This window comes from Thalassophryne amazonica, chromosome 4 (genome assembly GCF_902500255.1).
Source record: "Thalassophryne amazonica chromosome 4, fThaAma1.1, whole genome shotgun sequence".
Lineage (NCBI taxonomy): Eukaryota > Metazoa > Chordata > Actinopteri > Batrachoidiformes > Batrachoididae > Thalassophryne > Thalassophryne amazonica.
The window spans coordinates 50,031,395-50,058,307 of NC_047106.1; the positions used below are offsets into that span (position 1 = coordinate 50,031,395).

Genomic DNA, 26,913 nt, shown 5'->3' on the forward strand with positions numbered 1-26,913 from the left:
ACAGCAATCTCTCATCTCCTAGACAGGATTTTTGTTTTTAAGTCTTCAACAGTATCTCAATGATTAACACAACTGAATGAAACTAGAATGCTGCGGATACTCTCTAAAAAGTATTTTTATGTATTCTTGACTGTTGTTTCATAACCCCTTTGGATGTAAAAAGTTCAAATGTACATGTCCTGTAACCCCCCCCCCCTTTCTTTCTTTGTCTCACCCTCTTTTATGGTGTTAAAATAAAAGGACATGGACCAGCCACACGGCCGCTTCAAACCTTTGGAACAAGAAATTCCATTGCAACTACAAGAAAATTGGATCTATATAACATAATAGTTAAAACGTGTAGTTGTATTTGTATTTGGATGTATTATAACATGTATTTCCAAATAAAAAGATAATTTAAAAAAAAAGAAAAAAAGAAAAAGAAATAGAATTCCTGTTGTGCAATGACATACATGCATGGGGAGACTGCCCTCTTGTGGACATCTGCAGTACTGCCGGAGGACTTAAAAAATGTATTCAGACATTGCACTGTCATGCTACCGGACGGCCAGGGAGGGCGGTAGTGTTCATGTAGCGCGACCATAGAGATGCATAAACACTAGAACAGACATCGTCAGATAGTAACCAGCAGCTCGGGCCGCCATTTTGGGAGAGGAAATGATTATGATCCACAATGTAAACATAGAAAGATGTTCACTGTTTATACCACGAAAGTAGCAGAAATGTTTGGGGACTAAGATCTTGTCTATAAACTGTTGTTGTCATTTAATATAAGCAATCGAATTTGCTATAATGTGCTATAGAATGTGTTTTTTGTTTTTGTTTCAATTGGAGATTACATTTGATTGGATTAGATTAGATTAGTTTAGATAAAACATTTATTGATCCCTTGGGAAGACTCCCTCGGGGAATTTGAGGAACAGCTGTTACCATTAACCTGGTGTCAGTCCTGTTACTCACATTGTGATCTTGTAATGTGTTCATTTTGATAAATGCATGAATAACAATAGAATTTCGATTTACTTCATTCATATAGTGCCAAATCACAACAAAGCTGCCTCAAGGTGCATCACACGATATAAGGTCTAACCGTACCAATCCCTAGAGCAAACACACCGGTGACAATGGGCAGGAAAAACTCCCTCTGGTTAGGAAGAAACCTCAACCAGACCAGACTCAGAGGGGTGACCCACTGTTTAGGCCATTCTAAACAGTGGGTCACCCCTCTGAGTCTAGGCAATGTAATATATTCTGAGTTTCGGCCATTCTATTGGTTACAATGTTTTTACAAAGTTGTTAGAAATGGAAATACGTCTTCTACTACTACTGCTACTACTTTTTCCAACCATGTATACAAGTTGCTTCCCAAAATAAAATGCAAAAAAAAAAAAAAAAGAAAGAAAGAAAGAAAAGAAAAGAATGAATTGCAATGAATTGGGGATGATTTTAAGGAATTAATGAGAATCTATCTATCTATCTATCTATCTATCTATCTATCTATCTATCTATCTATCTATCTATCTATCTATCTATCTATCTATCTATCTATCTATCTATCTATCTATCTATCTATCTATCTATCTATCTATCTATCTATCTATCTCACACTTCAGTTCAGATACAATTATATTTGGATTAATTACAACTTTTATCACATGTGATAAAAGTATTTAATGTAATTGATTACCTGTGATATATTTTTTTGAGAATGAGGTTGAGAATAGTTTATAAAAAAAAATAAATCAGTTATTATTACTTAAGAATCGCAAGCCAACAAGCTCAATCCTTTAAACCTTCTACCTAACCTTAATTAACATCTCTTTTGTGGGAAATATTTTCTTGAGTGGTGCACAATGATGGTATTTGTTTGTTTTTTTACTCACTGGCAAACATGTTGATGGAACCTGTGGTTTGGAAGTTTGTAGTATCTGTGAATCTTGGCGTACAGCAGCTCACAAAATCGTGACATACCTTCTCAAGATGGAGGGTGAAAAATGTCGCGGAAAGCAAATCGCTGTCCGTTCTAGTGCTTATTCATCTCTACGAACACGACCATCCCCTCTGCTGTCGTTACCGTTCAGGCTCAGAACTACGAAGCAGGGGGCCGCACAAAACAAAGCACTTTTTGTATCACGGAGCATTCGCGTTGCCTTTTTGGTGTCTTGCCAAATAGAGGGGGATTAACTGAAAACACCGTTTACAAGGTTTGTCAATCCGTTTCTAAGGTTTTGAGCGGAAATTCAGTTACAAACATTGTGTACTTCAGCTAGCTCTAAAGTTAGCCAGCTAGTTAGCTAACGTTAGCTTGGGGCAGCGCTCAGTACGTAGAAATGTTTTAGCGTGAGTTAGCATGGACTTGATTTATGGACAGTCTGCTGCGATAAACAACTTTCTAACACGGGTGTTGGAAAGGCAGCCATTTAAAACGCTGTTAGACATTTGAGGTGAATTTGCAGCAGCTGGCGTGAAATCATCAGGCCCCAGGCTTCGGACTAACAACACAACTGTAACAGTGATTTCAAAAATTAGAGACCAACAACCAAATATCTGTCATGATATAACCCCACCCCCCCCCATTTTAGGTGTTGGATGTACACGGAAAATGCCAGTGTATCCGTTTTGGTCAAACATTGCGTAAAGTTGTCAGGCTCCACACCCATCACAAACCAGGCATGGGCAACATAAAGGGGCGGTGTTCACCGACAGCTTCACCCCATTAAGTTTTACAACTAAACATTTCAACAGTTTGGCCTGTTGCAAGCTTTACGTCCGTTTGTGACGGGTGAAAAGGAAGTTCTTAGATTGGCCATTTGCTGTTCGTTGGTGATCACTAAATTAACTGTGAACTGATGGACACCTCAGCATCTGTCTGGACTGAAGGGTAGCATTGCTCAATTTTACATCAATGACCACTGCTTAGTTCCATGACCATGACTGTATATCTGATTGAAGAATTCTAGTTGGTTTTGGATCTTTTGGACATCGGCCAGTTTTATTTACAATTTCTTTGTGGGGAAAAAAAAAATTAAGACCAGTTCTCAAAGTCAGCCATCAGGGCATTTAACCTCAAGCGGCGGTTTTTCTCAGTGAAAACATTGCCGAGCTCAATACAAATACATGTAATTTGGTCACTTTTCAAAAGGGTCAGACTTGTCAATAAAGTCAATTTAATGTTCAATGGTTCATTTCAGATCATCTTATAAAGCTCACCATTCGAGGCAATGAGAGCTGTCAGCTGGCCGTTTGAAGCAAGTTCAAGAACCCCCCCCAACTGACTTCAATAAAACGGCATATAGCCCGAGCGTGTTGTCGCCGAGCAGTCACGGAAGAACAAATTCTTGCCTTCGGATTGGCCACTTTGCCAAAGTGATTTAGCGCCGACCTTGAAAATACACTGTAGCATACAATATATGATAAGAATCAGCTGGCATGAGTTAATGGTCACTCACTACTTTACTTGATTTAACCTGCCGTATGTTTTAGTGACTTGCGTCACTGATGTTGAAGCAGGTCAGGAACAAGACTGCTCTGCTTCCTGCCTACATTAACAAGCATTAACCAAAAGACGGATTAAACCAAGTGGCAAAGCTGAGTTGTATGAAGATCCAGCCAGGAGCCAGAAACAAACTTATCTACTTAAGTCACCAGTGCAGCGAAGGACATGATTTGTGTTCCTGCTCAGTCACACATGTGACATCAAATATAAATGGTGATGTGCTTGTGCACCTCTCATTTTGGTACTGCCTGATTTATACGTGACCCACATTTATATATAAATGCTGACTACCTGCCAAAGTCTGTGATGATGATGAATGTAACTATGTTTTGTGCTTTGATTCAGATGATAGAGAGGTAATGTTCGTTTCACACGTGCCACTGTTATGGTGTTTTTCTACTGACATGGTATAAGCACACTTTAGCCCACTTGAGCCCTAATGTGATGATATGTATTTTCTTTGTGCTCTCACAACAAGGGAAAACCATAATGATAAGGAAATTTTTGCCAGATTGTTATGTTCATTTTTCCTCGAGCTCACTATGTCAGTTACGTTCGAAGCAATTACAGGGTTCCAGCGGATCCATAAAAAGTCTTAATAGACGTTGAACTTGTTAATCTAAAAATAAGGCCTAAATTGGTACTAAATTGTGTTAAATTAGTCTTTCAAAATCCTTAAAGTACCAAGACATAGGAAGTAGTATTTTTTTGTTGTTGTTCTGTTATTACAGTTCAAAATATCAAAATAAATGGCAATATTATTCTTTTTAATCAATGAAAACCTCTCCTAATCCTTCTCAAAGCAAGGAACACATTTGTTTTGTTTGTTGCCAGATTGTTGAGAGCTTAGAGATTGTTTCAAGTAGTTAGATGTAACTTACGTGATGACATAGGGAAGTGTAAAATTGATGAAATTAGGCTCTTTATGGAAGATTTTGCAGTGGGCCATAAATCAGTAACCATGTTCTATGTTGCAATAAACATTTGGGCAAATTTATCTCTAACCCCCAGCTAAAAATTAAGCTTAAATTTTTAAAGTTGGTCTCATTCTTTCACTGTCTGTTCTTAACCTGCTGGAACCCCAAATGATCAGTTTCATGATATGGCCACAGATTCCAAATTGCACACTTCCAAAATTATGACTATTTCCTGTGCAATGGTATGAGCCCTATAACAACTCTAACATCATTCCATATGATACAGTCAGGGAGTGAGCTTTGCAAAGCTAAAAATAGTGTGTCATGGCTAATGGGTTGGTGGAATTTTTAATGCTATTTCCAAAAAGAAAAAAAAAGAAAAAATGCACACGTATAGCTAACCACAGCTGAGAGGAGGAACGCCACCTAAAATGTGCTATGTTTTCAAGTGTGACAGAAACAGAGGGAGGAAAAAAATGGGACCCACAATTCTGTGTTGAATTAAAGGTAATGTGAAATTATCTTAACGAATAACAAGCTAACATCTGTTAGTTTATTTTCTGTGTGTCACTGTGGTCTGAATTCAAAGCAGAATGCCACAGGGTCAGCAAACTGCTTCACAAAATGCATTAAACTTTTGTATCATGAAAGACTCTTCTAATCCACCAATGGAAAATTACGTTTCTTTCTGTCAGATAGATGTACAGCAAATACCCCCCCCCCCCCCAAACATGTGACAAATTACGTGCTGTTATGTGAACCTTTGCTGCGAATTAATTCGTAAGAGCCAGTATTTACAAGAGTCAGGCAGGTGGTGATTTATGACCCCTTCAGATTTGTCTCAAATTTTTTTTATGGGTAGACGTGATAGAAATGACCGAAAATCACTTTTTTTTTCTTTCCTTGATAGGGCCCACTTTTTTTTTTTTTTTTTTTTTTTTTTTTTTTTTTTTTTTTTAGGGGATCCTGGAAATTTGGGGTCAAAATGGCAAAATCACAAAATTTAGGGTTTTGAATGCTAAATTCAAAAACCTAACTTTTTTGAAATTTAGGTTTCAAATTTTAGATGGTGTGCCCCGAATGAGCCAAATTGATCTTCATTTGTGTTATTCTATCAGGTATGGACTCTCCAAAAATGTGAAAATTTTATGAGCATTCGAAAACCTAAATTTTGTGATTTTTGCCATTTTGGCTCATTTTGACCCCAAATTTCCAGGACCTAAAAAAAAAAGCAGACCCTATCAAGGATACAAAATGTGATTTCTGTACCTTTCTAACATATATCTACCCATAAATGTTTTGGGACAAATCTGGGTCATGAATCACCCTCTAATAGAAACCTCCCTGACTCTAAAAACTGGCTCTTAAGTGGTTAGCTCAGTGAACCTGTGCAATAATGAGTGTAAAGATAAATAAAAACTGTCTCTTTAATTAAGTCTTTTTGTGTAGCTTTTCTGGCTCCAGGTCACGGTGGCTGTAGATCAAGCAGTGCCTCCCACACTTCCCTATCCTTGGCAAAATCCTCTAACTCTTCCTGGGTTTAGTACGAAGTTTGGTCGAAGTGTGCTTGAAGCAGGAATCGTGTGCAAAATATGTAAAATCGTAGCTGCCTCAGTTGCCTTGTACACCTGTTGCTACAACTGTGCACACCACCGGCTGAAAGACAGAATGTGCGCTGTGCGAACCCATCGATCCTCTCGCGGCAGGTGTCAGCCAAATTCCAGCTGACACGCACGAACATCTAACACCACTCGTTTGGCACTTAGAAAATGTGTGGCCATTCGCACTCTTTGCACGACAACAGTCTGCAGACAATCACTGTCGTGCTGGTAGTGAAATTTGTCTAAGTTCCCCATGAGTGTGGCTGTGGTGTGTGCGCTGAAGTGACAGGTGGTGTGGCTGCCCACTGAAGCAGCTGTGGCGATCTGTCGTTCTGGACATCCCACCTGAATCACACGTACTATGTTTGGATGGACATGGACTAACAACTACCCACTGTGATGTGCATGTGTCTGTTTGCTGTCATCATGTGGACATAAATGAAAACATATCACTGTGGCTTTATATGCTGTGGGCTGCAGCGTGCACACACTCCCTTGCTGCAGCCCATGGACAGACTGCCCCTAGGCTGAAACGGACTGTCAGATTAGAACACACAGCGGGCGATCTGACTGTCACATCACCCATATGAGCTCTCTTCCACATGACATGGTTAGGGCTGGGTACCGAACTTTGGTTCTTTTGTAGCACCGACTGAAATGCTTCGGTAGTACAGAGTGTCGAAACATGCTTCGTCTTTCGGTGCCAAGTTTCGGTACCCAGAGTTCAATCACGTGCAAGAAGAGTGGTCCACAGCCGTTCTCCTCTCAGCATTCAAGTCCATCTGTGGACGTTAGAGAGCATGAGCAGCCCGATTCAAAATCTCCACCACCAGACTCCGCTTCAACTGCAACTTAATGCGTGCATCGTTTTGAAGCTTGAAGCAATGAAGCACTGTTCTGACCCGCTGCTTCGGTTCTTTGCTTTGCTGCCTTTCATAAGCGGCAAATCCACTTTTTAACCCCTCTCAGAGCCATTAAAATATGTCAATCGTGAGTCACTTTTCTGTAGTTTAAAGTCACTAATTGGGACTCGTGTCTTGTTGCGAGAAAGAAACGTTCTGTTCAAACAGCTCCAAACACTGCGAAGCTCTCTGCCGAGCGAGTTACGTTAGGAAGATAGTCCAGTCAGAATTAATAACTTCAAAGCGAATCACCGTTTAAATCAAATGACACCTCTTTCCAAATGTTGTAATACAAACAATAAACTGCAATTGAACAAAAGTTTTTCCCTCCCAAAATGACATGTTCTAAGCTGACGTGCAGCAGCCAGCTGAGCTCAGCTCAGATTCTGTGGAGAGACATTCATGCCAAAATGTCTGAAAGGAAATGCTTTTGACAAAACTACAGAGTGCTTTCTAGTGTTCTTTTGCACTGGAAATTATTTGTTGTTTATTTTTTTCTGTAAGAAAACTGCCTGGAGTGGAAAATTACAAAGCTGAAAAATAAAATTCAAGATTTGTACTATGTGTAATGTAATTTTCTTTTTGTTAGAATTGATCTTATGAAATTGGTATCGAAAAAAGTATCGTTCAGGAGCCGGTATCAAAATTGGTACCAGTATCAAAAAATTTTAATTGATACCCAGCCTTATGTCTGTGCTGTGGTGCGCCATCCACAAGACATGCGTGTTGGGCAGAACACACGTGCGGGCAGGCTGAACACATGCCAGCAGATATGGACATGAGAAGAGCGAACTGCTTCTCATTCATGTCATTTCATGACTGTATGTCTGTGACCATGGGTCATCTACAGAGGAACAGATGGATCATATTTGTATTTCCCGCTTGATAAGAGGGATTTGTTATAAAATGCTGTTTTTTTTATGGTGTATGGTTTAATTTTTTTTTTTAAATACATCCATCTCTTTGTTGATTTCAGGCATTTTCCCCCCACCATTTACAGGCCAGTGACCGCAGCTCAGTGGTTATGTTTGGGGTTGGCAGTCAGTAAAGTGCAGGTACGAATCCCGTGGGTGATATGTTTTTATTATTATTATTATTATTGTTGTTATTATTATTATTCCACATCAGTCGCACGATGTGGTTCCACAGGTACCAGCTGGTTTTTATTTTTTTATTTATTCCATAGCAGTGGCGTGATGTGATGCACCTTGCACTGTGTTCCTGCTCGAAAGACACTGTTGCGTGCACGAACCCTCGCACCGGGATCGTGCACGCCTGCCCGTTGGTATGATGTTTCGTGGTGCACAATTCGAACTGCTTTATGCTGTTTCACTGTATTCAACCAAACTTCGCACTGTGTGCCACATTAGAAATATTGCTAGGAATGCTTTCTTCCACCTGCGAAATATAGCGAAGATTCGTCCATCCTGTCTATGGCTGATGCTGAGACCAGACCCTGATCCATGCATTTATCTCTACTAGATTGGACTACTGCAATGTTCTATTTTCTGGTTTACCACAACCTAGCATTAGGGGTCTCCAATTGGTTCAAACTTCACTGGCTTCCTGTCCCAGTGAGATCAGATTTTAAGGTTCTGCTACTAACCTATAAAATTATTCATGGACTGGCACCTACCTACCTAGCTGACCTAATTAAACCTTACGTACCGGCTCGGGCTTTACGTTCTCAGGGTGCAGGACAACTTTGTGTCCCTAAGGTGAATAAGAAGTCTGCGGGTCACAGAGCTTTCTCTTATCGTGCCCCTGTTCTGTGGAATGATCTCCCTGCGTCAATAAAAGTCATATTCTGTGGAGACTTTAAAGTCCAGACTTAAGACGCACTTATTTTCCCTTTCATATGGCTAGCACACTGGTACAGTTTTGTTTTACGCTTTTTACTCTTTTAAATAATTTATTAGTAATTGGAGCGGGCCGCGGCCTCAACTTTACCTAAATTTTGGGTCTTTTAGTGAAGTTTAGGGCTAGTGGCCGAGGATCACCTTAGTATTTCTCTGTTTTTCTTGTTGTTTAATGCTGGCAAATTATACCGTATTTTTTTGTCTTTCTGATGCCTGATTCTGTTTTTTCTCTCTCTTTAAGGTGCAGCTCCATCCAGAGATGGGAGTTGTATTCATATTGGCGATCCTCCTGTCCTGTGCGCCAATAGCATTTCTTGTATATTCGTCCGTGAATTGTTCTGTGAATTGTTGTGTAATTTTTGTTTGTAGCATGGCCCAAGCAGAGGGTCACCCCTTTGAGTCTGGTCTGCTTGAGGGTTTCTTCCTCAGAGGGAGTTTTCCTCACTACTGTTGCTCTGGGGGTTGGTAAGGTTAGACCTTACCTGTGTGAAGCTCTTTGAGGCAACTCTGTTGTGATTTGGCACGATATAAATGAAAATAAATTGAAATTGAAATTGTGCCTTTAATGATTGATGAAAATATTCAAAACCTATTCATTGACTTGAAAATGTTCATGTATCCATCCTTGATTTGTCCAATCAAAACTGGTCGTAAAATCTGCAATGTATATTAACAATAATCCTAATAATTAGCTTTTCAAATTATGGCCTCTGAAAATTGAGGCACTATTGAATTAAATTTGAAATTTGACACTGCCTCAACAATGTTTTATTTGAACTCCATTGTGATGGAGTACAGAGGCAAATTTACATAAATGGCATTAATGTCCAACTATTTATCAACCTATCTGTAATATAGTTGAATGTCTTTTTTTTCCTCCTCCTGTTTTGTGGTCTTAGGTAAGACAGACTAACGGCATAAGCAACTGTCCGGATAAAGAAGACAAAGTGAAGTTGCTGATTGCACTTTAATTGGTTGTAGGATATTCCCACCCACCTCTTGCTCTCTGAATATATACGTTACTGTTCAGGAAACTTTGGCATTTGCCCTATACTGTAGTGCATAAAGTGAATGGGTGGGTCAGGGAATCATGCAGATAAGGGTCCATGTTGAGTAACCCAGTTCATGCACAGCAGCAGTAAGTAGGATTTCTCACTTCTCCTGGTTTTTAGGCCTGCACATAATTATGTTCTTTACTGTGTAATCTGTTTAATTTTGAGTTTTAATCACTGGGTAGGCAGTGAAAAATACTGTACACTTCAGATGATGTTTTCAGATTGTTGCCTGACTATCATTTTAAAACTTAAGTGTATGATTTTAGAAGCTGTAAATGTTGAATGTCTACCTTTTCCCCCTCTTTTAAATCGTTATCGACTTGTCAGAGTACTTGATGAATGATTTTTTTTTTCTTCTGCTAATTAGACTAATCGTCAAGTCATTTCAGGTGTTCTGGTTATGCAAGTTGTTTTTCCTCTTTGTGGCCTGCAAATATTTTTCTTTTTCTTTATGGATTAGAGGCTTTTCTGTAAGTATGTGTTTACTGTCGTAATAAGGCTACATATAAATAGCAACTGTACAATGACTGGATTATATAAAGCTCTTGAGTTATGTTGCCATTTAAACGGGCCTGTGTCATAGGTGAATCATTTACTGACAATGACCAGACATATTTAAAAGTGTGTACTGCTGTCGAGTCAAGTAATAAAAGTCAGGTTTCTAATCTGGATATAAAGTTCAAAAGATACAAGTACCTTTTCTCCCCCCACAGAAGGACATAACTGTTCGTATCATTGAAAAACTGAAACTGAGGGCAAGTACGTATCCTCATAGTTACTTAAATTTCACATTTTCACAGCAGAGAAGCAGTTGAGCAATATCTGGACGACGACACGACACACAATTTCAACATCTTCGCGTGTTTCTTTTTATTCTTTTACACATCTTAAACACATTTTAAATATATTTGTATGTCTATGCATTTACATATTTTACAGCCTTTGTAAACATTTTAAATATACTTTTAGAGAACTTTATATTCTTTCACACATTTTACACTCTTTTCAAATATTTTAAACGTGGTTTTAAAGAACTTTCTATTCTATTTTTAGCTTTTACCATATTTTAAGCATTTTTTTTTAAACATTTAAACATCTAGGTGTTTTTAAACGTCTTTGGCATAACTAACACATTTTAACATAATATTAAAATTTTATACATATTTAGCCTCATCTAGATTGACTCATATTGATGGGTATTGATAAGATTTTATCTATACCATTATCGATTCCGCTTATCGATCCAATGCCTTATCGATTCCCTTATCAATACCTCCTGTGAATTTTCTGTGTACTAAAAGTAGGGTTTACAGGTTTTCTATGTCATCAATATTTTACTGAGTCTTAAAGTAAATAAATTTGAAATTGGTTAGTGGATCCTTGATCCATGGACATAAATAAAATCTGTGCATGGTGGATCCTTGATCTCTGGACGTAAATAAAAATAAACAAAATCTGTAGTTTTTCTCAAAAGTATTTCCTTTCAGACATTAATTGCACAAATGTCACTCCATACCTCTGAGCTGAGCTCTTGCAGCCGGCTGTGCTGCAGGTCAACATCAATGTCATTCATAAAGAGCAGAGGACGTCTCATTTTGGGAGGAAAAAACATTTTAGTCTGTTGTAGTTTGTTGTCTGTGTTACAACGTTTGGAAAGAGGTGTCATTTGATTTAAAACGGTGATTCACTTTGAAGTTAATCATTTTGGCCAGACTCTAACGTGACTCGGCAGAGAGCGGCACAGCGTCTGGAGCTGTGCGAACGGAACGGAGGACGAATTCTTGCTCACAACAAGACAAGAGTCCCAGTTAGTGACTTTAATCCGCACAAAAGTTACTCATGATTGACATTTTTAAATGGCTTTGAGAGCGGGTAAGAAGCAGACTTGCTGCTTTTGAAAAGCAGCGAAGCAAAGAACCAACAAAGCAGTGGGTTGGAGCACTGTCACATTTTGAAAACCACTGCTATAGAGAAATGCACCAGCACTGTGGTGTGTTTAAATGTTTATCTGTATAATGTAGACCAGCTATCTCTAAGCCTGTTCCTGGAAAGCACCTGCCTTGCATGTTTTGCAACTCTCTCTACTCCAGCCACAGCTAATTAATTCAGTCAGGTGTGCTCAGACATGCGAGAGCTTTGAAATAACATTATAAATTAATCAGGTGTGAGAAGAGCAGGTAGACATGGAAAACCTGCAGCACTGGTGCTCTCCAAGCGCAGGGTTGGAGACCCCTAATACAGACTTTTTAATGGTTCAGCTGTCTACAGAAATCAAATGGATATCTACCTCAGTAACACAGCAGAAAGTATTACAATAATGTTGCCTAAGTATTGAAATTTATTAAAATTGTATTAAAAGTTTTTGCATGAGTTAAAGGGAGAAAAGAAGGCAGATTTTAATAAATTGGTAAATATAAGCTTTAAGAAGTTATTGATATGAAGTAGCTTTACATATCAACCAGCCGTGCATGCAAATTATAGAAGCTGTTAAGTGCACATATATTTTGTTGAAAGACTTTGGCAGATCTCCAGGCCACACGTGTGTGTGTGTGTGTGTGTGTGTGTGTGTGTGTGTGTGTGTGTGTGTGTGTGTGTGTGTGTGTCTTTAATCGTTCTTAAGATCTGTTTTGTTAGTTCCTGTGCAAACATGTCTGGGACTGTTGCTATGCTGTACTGTACAGGCTTGATGGGAAGAAGGAACCTTTAAGTCGGACTTCCATTATTTTTATGGAAACGACAACGATGGAAAAGAAGTCCACAAAGACGGGCAAGGACAACATCCAAAAAAGGAAGAATATTTGCTGCAAATAAACCACAAGTTTACATCCAAAAAAGTCACTGCTGTTTAGATTTTCTTTGGGACCTTGGATCTTTTTTGTTAATTATCAGATTGTCATCATTGTCAGAAAAATGTGCAGTGCATCATCAAGTTGAATATTTAAGGGAAATATAACGAGCAATCTGAGATTTCTGACCTCCGCCGATACAAATAAGGATCACCTCCAAAATTCAATTGAGTCTTCCATAGCATAATATCTATGTGTGGTGCAAATTTGGTGAGAATCCGTCAAGTAGTTCTGATGTAATCCTTCAAAGCATATATATACAGGAATCTTGATCCAGAATCAAGATCTGGCTCACCTCCAAAACTGATTCTTCCATGGCCTAATATGTTTGTGGTGAAAATGTAGTCAAAATCCATGCAGTAGTTTTGAGTAATCCTCTTAATAGCCTCGTAATAATTTTTTTAGTATACACTTAGTCTGGGGTTTTAAATAGGTTGGTCACAGAACAAGAAGTTTCTAAGAAACCAGGAGCCTCATTTATAACCTTTGCACATGCACAAAACAGGATGCACGGCAATTTTAACATACGTTGTAATTTATAAAAACAAACTAGATGGCAAAATGCTGACGTACGCAAACTGTGACCCATGTGTACAAACATTTTGGAGAGTTACAGCTCGTACATTCAGTTCCACTTAACATGTCACGTACATGTACTTTATCATAAATAAATAAATGGCATTGTTGGATGTGATAGTGAGCCACAATTTTTCTGTAGGTAACATTCAGTTATTAAATGTGTAAGCCAACTCAGATCATACATCAAGCCACACGTTTAATATTTCATTGAGAGGGTCATACCACTGCAATGGCCACACAGAGGCACCTCAATTTCTTTTTCAGGATAATTTCTTTCCCTGCTCCTTCTCTTGGTAGCTGTGATAAGTACACATTTCAGGCTTCACATGTATGCTGGAATATTCACAAGGTTTTTCGCATTGACCGTTTGTGGTTGAATGTGGACATGTAGACACCGGGATATGAGACAGGTCAATGTGTGCACAATTCGTAACGGGTGTGATTTATAAATACGGCTTTGGTTGCAGGTGTGTGTGTGTGTACAAATGGTTTTATATGAATGATTGTTTTTTTGTATTTTGTTTCTGCCCTTTATTTGTACATATACTTTCAGTATGAATCTTATGCAACATTTTATGAATGAGGCCCAGGTCTTTGTTTTTTTTTTACCCCCCACCCAAATTGTCCAGTTTAACGTGTCAGCATGATTTACACTCAACAACTGCCAAGCTAACTTTTGGCTACATTTCTGAAAATAATCTACTTAATGTGTGCACTGTCAAGGATCACTTGATGTTATCCATTCCATATATTCTTACTGCAGACACGCTACAACATTGTCTACTGAAGGAAATTTTATGAACTGTACATCAGAAATGATACATTATAAAAAGCTGCACAGTGCTTCATATTCTGAACACAGGAAAACAGTTCCATGGTGGGTTAGATTAACTGCGACATTGCCCTTCTGCTGTTCTCTTAAGTTACATACGTTTATGTCAGACTCATTACTAAGTACAATACTTATGTTTTCCACAGGTGGACAGTCCACTGCTTGGTTGCTTGTGGTAACTCTCTGCCATGCCTTTCCCCTTTGGAAAGTCCCACAAGTCACCGGCGGACATTGTCAAGAACCTTAAGGACAGCATGACTGTGCTTGAGAAGCATGACATCTCTGACAAAAAGGCTGAAAAGGTAGGTTTCATTTAATGTCACTTTTTCCAAGGTCAGGTCACATTACAAATGCTTTTTGGCTGGTGGCTCATGACTCAACTGCTGACAGGAAAAAAAAAAAAACTCCAGCAGGGACTTGCAAAAGCCCAAACTAACATGTAACGTCACCTTCAACAAAGAATGCTGAGATGGAATTCCAGATTTAAGGCCTCGCGCCTGAAACACACTACACATCATGGCATGTCAGACATGCACATCACACACACAGGAGTCTCGCATGTTTCTTTATTGACGCAGCAGGGTTTCAGCTGCTGTTAAGTCTGTCCACATCATTTGTCTTTGTTAAAGCCCTTTGCTCACATGTGGGTGTCTTTTTTCCCCTATGATGGCTCTTTTGGCTGTTCAAACTGTCACTCAGCAGCAAACCTCATGTTATTATATATATATATATATATATATATATATATATATATATATATATACATATACACACACACACACACACGTGTATATGTATATAATGTAAATGCATATAAACCCACCAGCTCCATGCTCTGCAGTTGGAGCGTTTGGACACCTGTGAGACTTTCATAAATAAAACAACCAATGTGGATTAGATGCCAGATGAGGAATGCAACACGGACACAAAGACGGGATCTGGGCACTTGTTATATGTACAGTCTGGTCTCACGTTTTTGTTTTTTTTTGTTTGTTTGGTGCCCTGTCATGAAAAGTGCCCACGTTTTTTTTTTTTTCGTAACCCAGTCCCATGAACTGCTGTGAGACTGGGTTGTATATATAATGTGGACAGTCAATCAGTGAGATCAGATTTGAATCCGAACTTTGAACTGGTAGTCTGAACAAAGCCTTAGAGAGACTCTGATGGGGAGTATCCATTTTGAGGGAGCGCTGGTTTCAACATTTTGGCCATGTAGTGCATTTCTCTGCGTATGATCCAGCATGTATGTACCTCATTGCTGAGGTCCCCAGTGGCTGGTGATGCCTGAGCTTCACCTCACTGAGGCGCATAGATGGGTCCTTGGGAATGGTGGAAATGGAAAAGTTATCTGCCTGGCTGGTTGCCATCCAGGACCGAAGTCAATTGGATGGATGGATGGATGGACGAGATTTATTGTCATTGTCATTACAAGTGCAACAACGAGATTACGTCCACACTCACATTTACACAGACAAGATACAGCAATTAATCCTAATTCTATGGTGGTGTGGCTGTGTGGATGCTCCCATACTTGACTTAGGGTCAGTAGGGTCAGTAACACCTGGCTCTTTTCTGTGCTTGTACTCTTACCTCCTGAGTTAATCTCTGTAAATGGACTGCATTTATATAACGCTTTTCCATCTGAATCAGAGGCTCAAAATACTTTACAGTGATGCCACACACACACACACACACACACACACCATGCTGTCAGGATGCTACCATGCAAGGTGTTCAGCTGCACACTGAGAGTTGCTGAGAGATTGGTGGTCGTTATTTTTCATGTACTTTTACTTTAATATCTTTTCAGGCAACTGAGGAGGTGTCAAAGAGCTTGGTAGCCATGAAGGAGATCCTGTATGGGACAAATGAAAAAGAACCCCAGACAGAGGCAGTAGCTCAGCTGGCCCAGGAGCTCTACAACAGTGGTTTGCTCAGCACGTTGATTGCAGACCTGCAGCTCATCGACTTTGAGGTAAGAAGTAATTTGTCTTTGACAAGAATGCGGAAGATAACCCAGGAACTAGACAAGTATCTTGGGTTACATATTTCCACCAAGATGGAATGCAGTGTTGCATTTAGTCATGTTGCATGTTGAAATGTATTTGTTCTCTTTTAATTACCCCATGAAAAGTGAATGAAGGAAAATAATTCCACTAGTTCACTGCTTGGAATCAGCATTTTAAATTAAAGCCAAGACAGTAGCCAAAGGGACTTGCTATTTATTTTTGAGCTTCTTTGTGTGTTCACATGGTGTGCACCTTTTTATAACATTTTTTTATTTGGGCCTTCTCGTAGCTAATATAGCTGTCAACCGCCCCTCCTGTCAAATGTTTAATAAAAAAAAAAAATATATATATATATATATATATATATATATATATATATATATATATATATATATATATATATATATATATATATATATATAAACTTATGAATGTTATCATCAGATGTTCCTTTGGTATAGTCCAGATTATGGTGCTCCCTGTGGTGGAGGAGCATTCTGTAAAGGTAAAAAGCAGAGAGGAGTCAGACAGCAGTCTTTTTTGTTGTTGTTGTTTTTTGTTTTGTTTTTTTTTTGAAAGTTGACTACAACACAATCAGCACAGGTCTCTGCAGTGAATGGGGAGGGGGGGCAGTAGAATTTCTGTGCTTGATTGAGTACAGGATTCTCGCCAGTCCATACGTGGCTGTGATTTGCTTGATCATCCCACTCCTACAGCCAATAAACGGCAACCACAGTGAAATTAGGAGAAAAAACTGGTTAACTTTTTATTGCAGGCCAGGAGGTGGGTGGGTTTAATGGATTTGAGAAAGTCCTCTATCTTAATATATGCGCAAACTAATCTCACTGCAATGTGTCAGACTGGTACTGTGTGGTAACTGCTGCTGCGGGTGTCCCTGACTCACCATATCACACTGACTCATTGTGTGATCTTGTGCTTCTTCTTGTACCCTCTGTCATGCTGTCTCTGTCAACTGTCTCTGTCTCTGAAAACAAACAAACAAACCAAAAAAAAAAACGGTTTTATGCAACACATAAATGTAAATATTATTCATTCAATACTTTGGAAGCTTATTCATCTATTTTTTGGTGCAGTCATGCAATTTGTTGATATCCTTATCTAAATGAGACTCCTGTATTTCCACTTTAAATGGCAAAAATAAGTTTATTTCTTGCAGAATATACTGCAGTTTCTGCTGCATTTCTGTCAGGTTTGACACATTTATCATTCAAAAGCCTAAACCTATGTGTGGATATGCAAATTGGCTTCCCAATCAGATGTAAAATTCATCCAGCTGGTTTTTCAGCTTTGGAATGCAAGCAGACAATCTTATGATTTGGTTACCTGTTTCTGTCACATATTTTGTGTAAAGGGTAAGAAAGATGTGGCTCAGATCTTCAACAACATCCTGAGGCGTCAGATTGGCACTCGGACACCAACGGTGGAGTACCTCTGCACCCAGCAGAACATACTCTTCATGTTGCTTAAAGGGTAAGTTAGAACAAACACACATTGAAGAAAAAAATCATCAGAAATTCTTTGTTCTACTAAAATTTGAATCCAGTTATTGGTCTAAAGCTGCTTTACACCTATATGAGTTTGGCATTATCATGAGCTGAAGTATACTCATGCACACCTTGGCTGGTTTCTATAAGCAGCTCTCACCTGGCTGTGTTTGGTGTAGAGTTCTGCTGAAGAAAATACATTTTTTTTTTATTGCTAACAAAACTGAACTGAACAAAAAACTGTGTTGCCTTGCAGCGGTGTCAGTTTTACAGCTATTCCAGCCCTTTGCTAACAACAGATTTACATTTCTGTGAAAAGTGTTTAAATCTGTCAAACTCTTGTTCAGGTATGAGTCTCCAGAGATTGCCCTAAACTGCGGGATCATGTTGAGGGAGTGCATCCGACATGAACCACTGGCCAAAATCACTCTGTGTTCAGAGCAGTTCTACGACTTCTTCAGATACGTGGAGATGTCCACGTTTGACATTGCATCCGATGCATTTGCTACTTTCAAAGTAAGTGGCTCAGTTTTTCAGCTGACTCAGCTCAGCATATTTTTGTTTAATATTCAAAAACGTCTGTTACTGCTTACTTGTTAAAACTGTGGACCTAAAGTGCAAGACAATGCTGAAGTGTCACTATTTGTTGTAAAACATAAAGTAACTGTCTCTCTCAGTAGCTCATTACTGATTTATTTGGTCAAGTCACCTATCTGTCACCAGTTAGAGATGAAATCAATGTACATTTACACATTTGGTAGGCTTTTGTTGTTGTTTGTCAAAGTAAGTTGCATCCATGCCTCTCATGCCTGGAACGATGCAAAGTGCTGAGCTGAACACTGAGAGTAATTTGATGTGAAAATACCCTTTGAAATATAGATTGGGAATCAAATGCTTGTTCTGGTGTTAAGACTGCCATTACCAACTGAGCTGTGGTAACCCTGCTAATGTACAATCTTAAAATTGCCACCAAGTAATAGCACCAATTTTTGTGAAAACCTCTAGAATTATACTGGAGCATTGAACACTTTTCAACAAGTTTATTCATATATACGGCGTCTGTCTCAATGTGCCGAAAAAGTGCTGATGTCCACGTCTTTTCACAATTCCTGTGCTAGTCAGACGACGTCCCGGATAAAACACAGCGTCCAGTTTGGAAATGAACGGCACATTCCACTGTTACAGGAGTTTTTGTCATGGAAAGAGGAGCGGAGGCTTCGCGCGTCGCAGCTGTGCCGCATGGCTCACAGCAACGCCGTGATGAAGCCTCACAGGACATGTTCTGGCATGTCCAGGCACATCCACAATTTCTCGGGTAATCACTCGATGGAAAAACCACCGACAGCTGTCTGAACGCCATCTCAAAGCCGTCCTGTGAGACCAAAACGGAGGTGGTTTTGTCTCGCTCCAGTAGCGAATCCATCGTGACGCGCGAAGCCTCCGTTCGGCTTTCCATGACAAAATCTCTTGTTAAAAGTGAAATCTGCCGGAAAATTGTTGATGTCCAGCTCTTGTGATAACCAGAGAAATGGCACACGATGGTCACGGATCCAGACAGCCATCCGTTTAGAAATGAAATGGTCGTTCAGCCTGTCGATGGCGGCTTCGGAGCGTGGCGCGCCCCACAGCCGCTGGGGGCCGTCCTTAAAGCAACAGTAACACTCCTTATTCTCTACCAAGCCCGTAACATTTTCACCGAAAGCCAGATAAATTTTTCTAATGGTTTCCAGCTGCCAGTCTCTAACAGTTTCTGAAAAAATTCTGATGAAAAAAAAAGCCCAAATCATTCCGCTATTTCCTGGCAATGAAACGACGACGAGGGGGCTGGACCACTCCTCACTCAAAGCCTGTTCACAGGCGAATGACGCAACCGACAGGCGTGAAAAAACTCACACATGCGCACGAAGGTTCAAGCTTGTCTGATGCAGTCACACGTGATTCAAATCCATATGGTTTTGAAAAAAATAATAAGGTCGGATACTTTTCTAATAGACCTCGTATATATATATATGTAAGGGATGTGAATCATACAACAACTCACGATTCAATTCGATTCCGATTCTTGGGGTAACGATTCAGAATCGATTTTCGATTCAAAGAGCTAGTTATATTACTTAAAAAAATGTTTATGTTTAAGAAAATGCAGCTTTACAAGGTTAATCAAGTGATTCTAAATGTAAATTTACATATCTGCTTTGCTCGTTCGGAGTTGGCTGGCAGTTTAGTGAAGCGCTGGTCAGTAGTCGGCAGAGACCGTTGCTCCCCTCTTTTAGCTCCGGATGATGGCGTAGCATGAGGCTTGCGGATTTGAAGTGTTTCTGAAGTGCTTTACTTTCATTTTGCAGAAGTCATGTCAAGCTCCTTCTTACACAGCAAATAATAAAATCCAAAATGCGCCCAAACATTTGCCTTCAGCAAAGATGGTGCTGGCTGAATTAGCTCTTTGTCTGCCATGCTAAGCTACAGCCATTGAACTCTGCAGCTCACGAGTGTTTGAAGCATGCCTGACCCCCCCCCCCCCAATACGCTGTAGTATGGAGGCCGTTGCCTGATAAACAGTACATGCAGCGAGTAAGCAAGAAAATGTTTAAAAAATGCTTTTTAAAAATCAATTCTTGGACATTTTGGATCGATTCAGAATCATAATATATATATATATATATATATATATAGAGAGAGAGAGAGAGAGAGAGAGAGAGCAACTGACCTGCTGTTTTTGTTGTGTTTCTGGATTTCTGAGTTGAGGTTCGATTCCCTGTTCTGAACACACAGGTGCTGTGGGCTGTGTGCTCATGTTCTCCAGCTGACGCACTCAGTTTTTGGTTGTGTACAGAAGTGCAGTGTTACACAGACTTGCATGCAGTAACGCTGTGCTGCGCAGACCTGCTTAAAACTGCGTCCAGCGCTCTACCCCTAAGAAAATGAAACATGTTTAATTTCTTCCGTCCTACGCGCGTAGCCCTCAACATACTGCTGTGTACGGAGCAAAAATATATATATATAGAGCGAGAGAGAGAGAGAGAGATGATGATGATGATGATGAGGGAGGCAGTCTTCTTTTTCGGCTGCTTCTCTTAGGGGTAACCACAGCAAAACATTTGTCTCCATCTCACTCTGTCCTCTCTTCCTATCTTCCGCTGTCATGCCAATCACCTGCATGCCCTCCATCGCCAAATCCGTAACACTTGTCTTTGGCCTTCTCCTCCTCCTGCCTGGTGGCTCTGTCATCAACATCCTTCCATCTATAAACGCTGCAACTTTTTTCTGTACAGGATTAGTTTTTGTGTATGTGTAACAACTTATTTTTCAAAATAAGTGTTTCTGATGGATGATCCATGATGAATTTGTATACGAGGTCTGTTAGAAAAGTATCCGACCTTATTATTTTTTTCAAAAACCATATGGATTTGAATCACGTGTGATTACATCAGACATGCTTGAACCCTCGTGGGCATGCGAGAGTTTTTTCACGCCTGTCGGTTACGTCATTCGCCTGTGGGCAGTCTTTGAGTGAGGAGTCGCCCACCCTCTCGTCGTTTTTTCATTGTTTAGGAATGGCTCAGAGACTTCTGCTTTGTTTGATAAAAATTTTTTCAAAAACTGTAAGGCACAACTGAGTGGACACCATTCGATAAATTCAGCTGGTTTTCGGTAAAAATTTTAACGGCTGATGAGAGATTTTGGTCTGGTAGTGTCGCTTTAAGGATGGCCCACGGCGCCTGACGGCGATCTGCGCTTTGAGGCGGCAGCGTCTCACCGTTTCAAGTTGAAAACTTCCACATTTCAGGCTCTGTTGACCCAGTAAGTCGTCAGAGAACAGAGAAGTTTCAGAAGAAGTCGGCATAAGGAGTTTATTCGGACATTCCATTGTTAACGGACATTTTGTAATGAAAGAACGTGCGGGCAGAGTCGCATGTCGGGCCGGACCTGACCGCGGGGGGTCGCGACAGGAAAAACACCTCCGTGTTGGAAACCTTAACAGGCAAGTTGGAACATGCCCAAGCTGTTAAACAATTTCTCAGTTACTCACTTGTTGAAAGCCATCAAAAGCCGCCTAAATTTTACAAATGGTTTTCAACACGGAGGTGTTTTTCCTGTCGCGGCGCACACAGATTCGCTGAGTCGTCACGGAAACGACTCGGCGAATTTGCACGTCTTTCATTACAAAATGTCCTTAAACAGTGGAATGTCCGCATAAAGTCCTCATGCCACCCCATAATCTCTCATCAGCCGTTAAACTTTTCACCGAAAACCAGCTAAATTTCTCGAATAGTGTCCACTCGGATATTCCTCACAGGTCCAGAAAAAATTTTGATAAAGCAACGTGCGCCGTCTCGAGCAGCGTGTGAAACAAAGGAATTCAGCCAAGAGGGCTGAACCACATCTCACTCAAGGCCTGCCCACAGGGAAATGACGTCACCGACACGTGTGAAAAAAACTCACGCATGCGCACGAGGGTTCAAGCATAATTGGTGTAATTGCACGTCATTCAAATCCATATAGTTAAAAAAAAAAATAAAAGTGTCGGTTTCTTATCTAATAGACCTCGTATTTTTTCAACAACCCGGCCATATTCAGTGCATATTCAGCCATATGCATTGCTGAGACTCAAAACTGCAGAAAACAAGGCAGTTGAGAACATCTGTTCTCAACTTGTGCACCTGTGTTTCTTTTAAATTGCACTTTGAGTTTAGCATGACATTGTGTGCAATAATGTGCTCAAACACTGCATGCAAAGCATATTAAAAGGGAATCATTTTTTTATGGCACAAGTGCTCAACCACACAGGTGTTTTTAGATTTTGAAGTGAAACCCCCCTGTGCTATGTAACCAGAACTTCTTAATAGGCATTTCTTTTTTCTGTGATGTTCAAAAACAGATGGTTTCTTCCTTTCGTCACCCACCCACCTCGGTACCTGCAGCTGCTCTGTGTGCTACTTGTCTCTCCCCAGATTTTGGAGCAGGGTAGCGATAATGGCAAATGTACTTAAGTTAAAAGTATATTACTGGCCCAAAAAAATGACTCGAGTAAGGGCCCCTTCACACGTGTGGTTGAATTGCGCATGAAGCAGGAATCGTATGCAATACGTGTAAAATCGTAGCTGCCTCTAACACCTCGTACACCTGTTGCTACAACTATTTGCGCACACCAGTGGCAGAGTGTGCCCTGTGAGAGCCCATTCGATCCATATTGCGGCATGTGTCGGCCAAATTCCAGGTAACATCTACACCGTTTGCTTGGCACTTAGAAAATGTGTGGCCATTCGCATTATTAGCACGGAAACAGTCAGCAGACTATCACTTTCGAGCTGGATGTGAAATTTGTCTAAGTGCTCCCACAACTGTGAAGTCGCCAAGTACGCATGTGGCGTGCCAGAGTGTTGGCTCACCCCACAACACATGCATGCGTGTTGTTCGTGTCACACACAATATATGTCACCCCAGGGTGCTTCACAAGGGCAAGGTCAAACCTGACCAACCATCCTGAGCAAGCATGTGGGCAACAGTGGTAAGGAAAAACTCCCTCAAGCATTTTTAAAGGAAGAAGCCTGAACCAGACTAGGCTCAGAGGGGTGACTAAGTGCTTAGGCAATTTTAAATATAAAAAGATCAAATAAAGTACAGCAAACACTTATTAAGCAATCTAATTTAAAAACTCCACTGCCATCTTTCCTAAACATTTCGATGCCTCCACTGGAATGTTATTTGTATTAGTTGACTTTCCTTTCTTCATCCTCTTCATTGCTGTTCTCATGTTCATCCTTACTAATCTGTTGCACTTCATGATTAACTCTGTCCACATCATTCAGCCTTCTCTCTCACTTTCATCATTCATCGGCGCCTCAAAATACTACCTCCACCTTATCAGAATATTCTCCTTGCTTGGTCCCTTTGTCTGGACAATTGTTACAAGTCCTTTTCTCCTTCCTTAGTGTTCAGCAAATTAAAAATCTCCATGTGTGTAATGGGTGTACAGTGATACTGAGTTCAGTGATTAGCATGTGGTCTAAATTCAATGTTTGTCTGTGTTGTCTTTTTCCAGGACCTCCTCACGAGACACAAACTACTGAGTGCAGAGTTTCTGGAGCAGCATTATGACAGAGTAAGTCCCCACTAAAGTGGAAATGGATATGGGTGACTTTTTTGCAATTAGTGTAAGAAGTCACGCACTATGAAAGCATGTTTGAGTAGATTGATATATTTAATTTCAATTTTTTTATTTAATTTCATTTATATAGCGCCAAATCACAACAGAGTTGCCTCAAGGCACTTCACACAAGTAAGGTCTAACCTTACCAACCCCAGAGTAACAGTGGTAAGGAAAAACTCCCTCTGAGGAAGAAACCTTAAGCAGACCAGACTCAAAGGGGTGACCCTCTGCTTGGGTCATGCTACAGACATAAATTACAGAACAATTCACAAAACAAATATACAGGAAATGCTGTTGGTGCACAGGACAGGAGGGTCACCAGCACAAATACAACTCCCATCTCTGGAAGGAGCTGCACCTTAAACAGAGAGAAAAAAACAGAATCAGGCATCAGAAACACAACAGTATAATACAGTATAATTTGCCAGCATTAAACAACAAGAAAACAGAAGAATTACTAAGGTGATCGCTGCCACTAGACCTAAGCTTCACTAAAAGACCCAGAATTTAGGTAAAGATGAGGCAGCGGCATGCTTCATTTCCTAATAAAATGAATTAAAAGAGTAAAAAGCGTAAAACAAAACTATACCAGTATGCTAGCCATACGAAAGGGAAAATAAGTGAATCTTAAGTCTGGACTTGAAAATCTCCTCAGAATCTGACTGTTTAATTGACGCAGGGAGATCAATCCACAGAGCAGGGGCACGATAAGAGAAAGCTCTATGACCTGCAGACTTCTTATTCACCCTAGGGACACAAAGTAGTCCTGCACCCTGAGAACGCAAAGCCCTGGCTGGTACGTAAGTAGGGCTGAAACGATTAATCGAGTAATTTGAATAATTCGATTACAAAAAAATGTTCAAGGCAAATTCTTTGCCTCGAAGCTTCGTTTAAAGCTTTAGTACATATCCCAGGCCTGTAGGTGGCACTGTAACGCTCCCACAAAAAAACGAGAAGAAGACCGTAGAGCATGCCCATAACTAATGTAAGCGCTATCAATGTAGCAGGCGATGCTACAAGTTTGCAAAGCCACAGGATGAGTAAAATAAAGCCTTTTAAGAGACAGGGTCCGTGCTGATCGTCTGAAACGGACTTATTATGCATTTAAAGTGAAGCAGTGTGTTTTTATATATATATATATATATATATATATAAAACGTGGTTTGCTCCACTGGCTGCTCTCTACCTCCGAAGATGAAGCAAGAGGAAGCGCACTTTAAATGAATCATGTTTAACTATTTAAAAAAATGCCTATATTCAGATTTGATAAGAGTTTTTATCAACTGGCTGTAGAGTTAGTTTTTCAGTGCAGCTGTTGTGGAAATGTTGCACTCCACAGCTGTTTTTTCAAAGGCTTTGTTATTCGCCAAGTATCCACAGAAAACAAGGAATTTGACTTCGGTTTGAGCTGCTCTGTACGGCATGTAGAAATATACACTAAACACTGAATAAATCACAGTAATAAAAAGTGCAAATGAAATGTACAATAAGAAAAAAAAAAGAATGTCCTGTCTGCAGACTGAAGATTTCACAGAGCGCCTGGGCTTATGATTTGGCAAAGCTCCAAAACTTAATAATGTGAAAAAAATAAATAATTACCTGGGAAAACAGAGAGAGAGAAAATCTGCATGATAGCACAGCGACATTGTGCCATTGCTTAGGGAGAGCCCTGCCACTACTGATATTGTTTAAAAATACAAAAGTACTTTTTTATCTGATTACTCGATTAATCGATAGAATAATCGATAGAATACTTGATTCCAAAAATATTTGATAGCTGCAGCCCTATACGTAAGGTTTAATTAGGTCACCTACGTAGGGAGGTGCCAGTCCATGAACAGTTTTATAGACTAGTAGCAGAACCTTAAAATCTGATCTCACTGGGACAGGAAGCCAGTGAGGGGATGCCAAAATGGGTGTAATGTGGTTGAACTTTCTGCTTCGTGTCAAATGTCTGGCTGTAGCATTTTGAACCAGTTGGAGAGCCCTAATGCTAGACTGCGGTAAACCAGAAAATAGCACATTGCAGTAGTCCAATCTAGAAGAGATAAACGCATGGATTGTGGTCTCAGCATCAGCCATAGACAGGATGGGACGAATCTTCGCTATATTTTGCAGGTGGAAGAAAGCAGTCCTTGTGATATTTCTAATGTGGAGGTCAAAGGACAATGTAGGATCAAAAATTACCCCAACGTTCCTCACTTTGTCAGTGTGATGTATTACACACAAGCCTAGGCTAAGTGTTAACTGGTCAAATTGATGCCAATATCTCACTGAACCAAGAACCATCATTTCAATCTTATCAGAGTTTAAAAGTCAGAAGTTTCTAGACATCCAGCTTCTCACTGATGCAAGGCAATCTTATAAGGATTTTATATGAAATCAGCAGCATAGCAGTGAAAGGTAATTCCAAAATGCCACAATATGTGCTCAAGGGGTGCTATATAAAGGGAGAAAAGATGGACCCCTGTGGAACCCCAGATTTCATGTCACTAAGGTTAGGGGTAGTGTTACTGTACAGAACACAGTGAGAACGACTGGTCAAGTATGACGTCAGCCATGCAAGGGCACTCCCAGTAATACCAAAATATTTTTCCAGCCTATCAAGTAGAATATGATGATTCACAGTATCAAATGCAGCACTGAGATCAAACAGCACCAGAACCGTAGTGGTGTCCAAATCCATTGTAAGCAGAAGATTATTCACCACTTTAGTGAGAGCCGTCTCTTTGGAATGATATTTTCCAAAAGCAGACTGCAGTGGCTCAAAGAGATTATTCTCAGTAAGATAGTCCACGAGCTGCCGTGACACCACTTTTTCCAGAATTTTAGAACAAAATGATAGATTTGATATCGGCCGGTAGTTTTTCAATACACTAGGGTCAAGATTAGGTTTCTTAAGTAATGGTTTAATCACTGCAGATTGAAACATTTAGGAACAGATCCAGTAGTTAAATTAAGATTAATAATTTCCAGCACAGTCGGCCCAAGAGTGAGCCACAGGTCCTTAAACAGTTTTGTTGGTATAGGATCAAATAAACATGTTGTGCTTTTTGTTGATGTTTCATCAGCATGCCTAGTGAGATACTATCAAATTCTGTAAATCTAGGCAATACCTCAGTAATGGCGCCCACCTCAATAGCAGGGTGTAGTGGCTGGGT

At 40.0% G+C, this 26,913-nt stretch overlaps 1 protein-coding gene across 2 annotated transcripts in view; it reads left to right on the plus strand.

Annotated features, from left to right (window-relative positions):
• Positions 1 to 2,049: 2,049 nt before the first annotated feature.
• cab39 (calcium binding protein 39) overlaps positions 2,050 to 26,913 on the plus strand; it is a 59,533-nt gene continuing 34,669 nt past the window's right edge. The window contains exons 1-7 of one of the 2 annotated variants that reach the window (XM_034167849.1): positions 2,063 to 2,204; positions 7,893 to 7,971; positions 14,234 to 14,389; positions 15,898 to 16,062; positions 17,469 to 17,587; positions 17,949 to 18,117; positions 23,645 to 23,704. In XM_034167849.1, the coding sequence (XP_034023740.1) occupies positions 14,276 to 14,389; positions 15,898 to 16,062; positions 17,469 to 17,587; positions 17,949 to 18,117; positions 23,645 to 23,704 (627 nt within the window). In that variant the 5' untranslated portion in view covers positions 2,063 to 2,204; positions 7,893 to 7,971; positions 14,234 to 14,275. Of the gene's footprint in view, positions 2,205 to 7,892; positions 7,972 to 14,233; positions 14,390 to 15,897; positions 16,063 to 17,468; positions 17,588 to 17,948; positions 18,118 to 23,644; positions 23,705 to 26,913 lie in introns of both variants that reach the window. The other variant, XM_034167848.1, reaches the window with a different exon arrangement.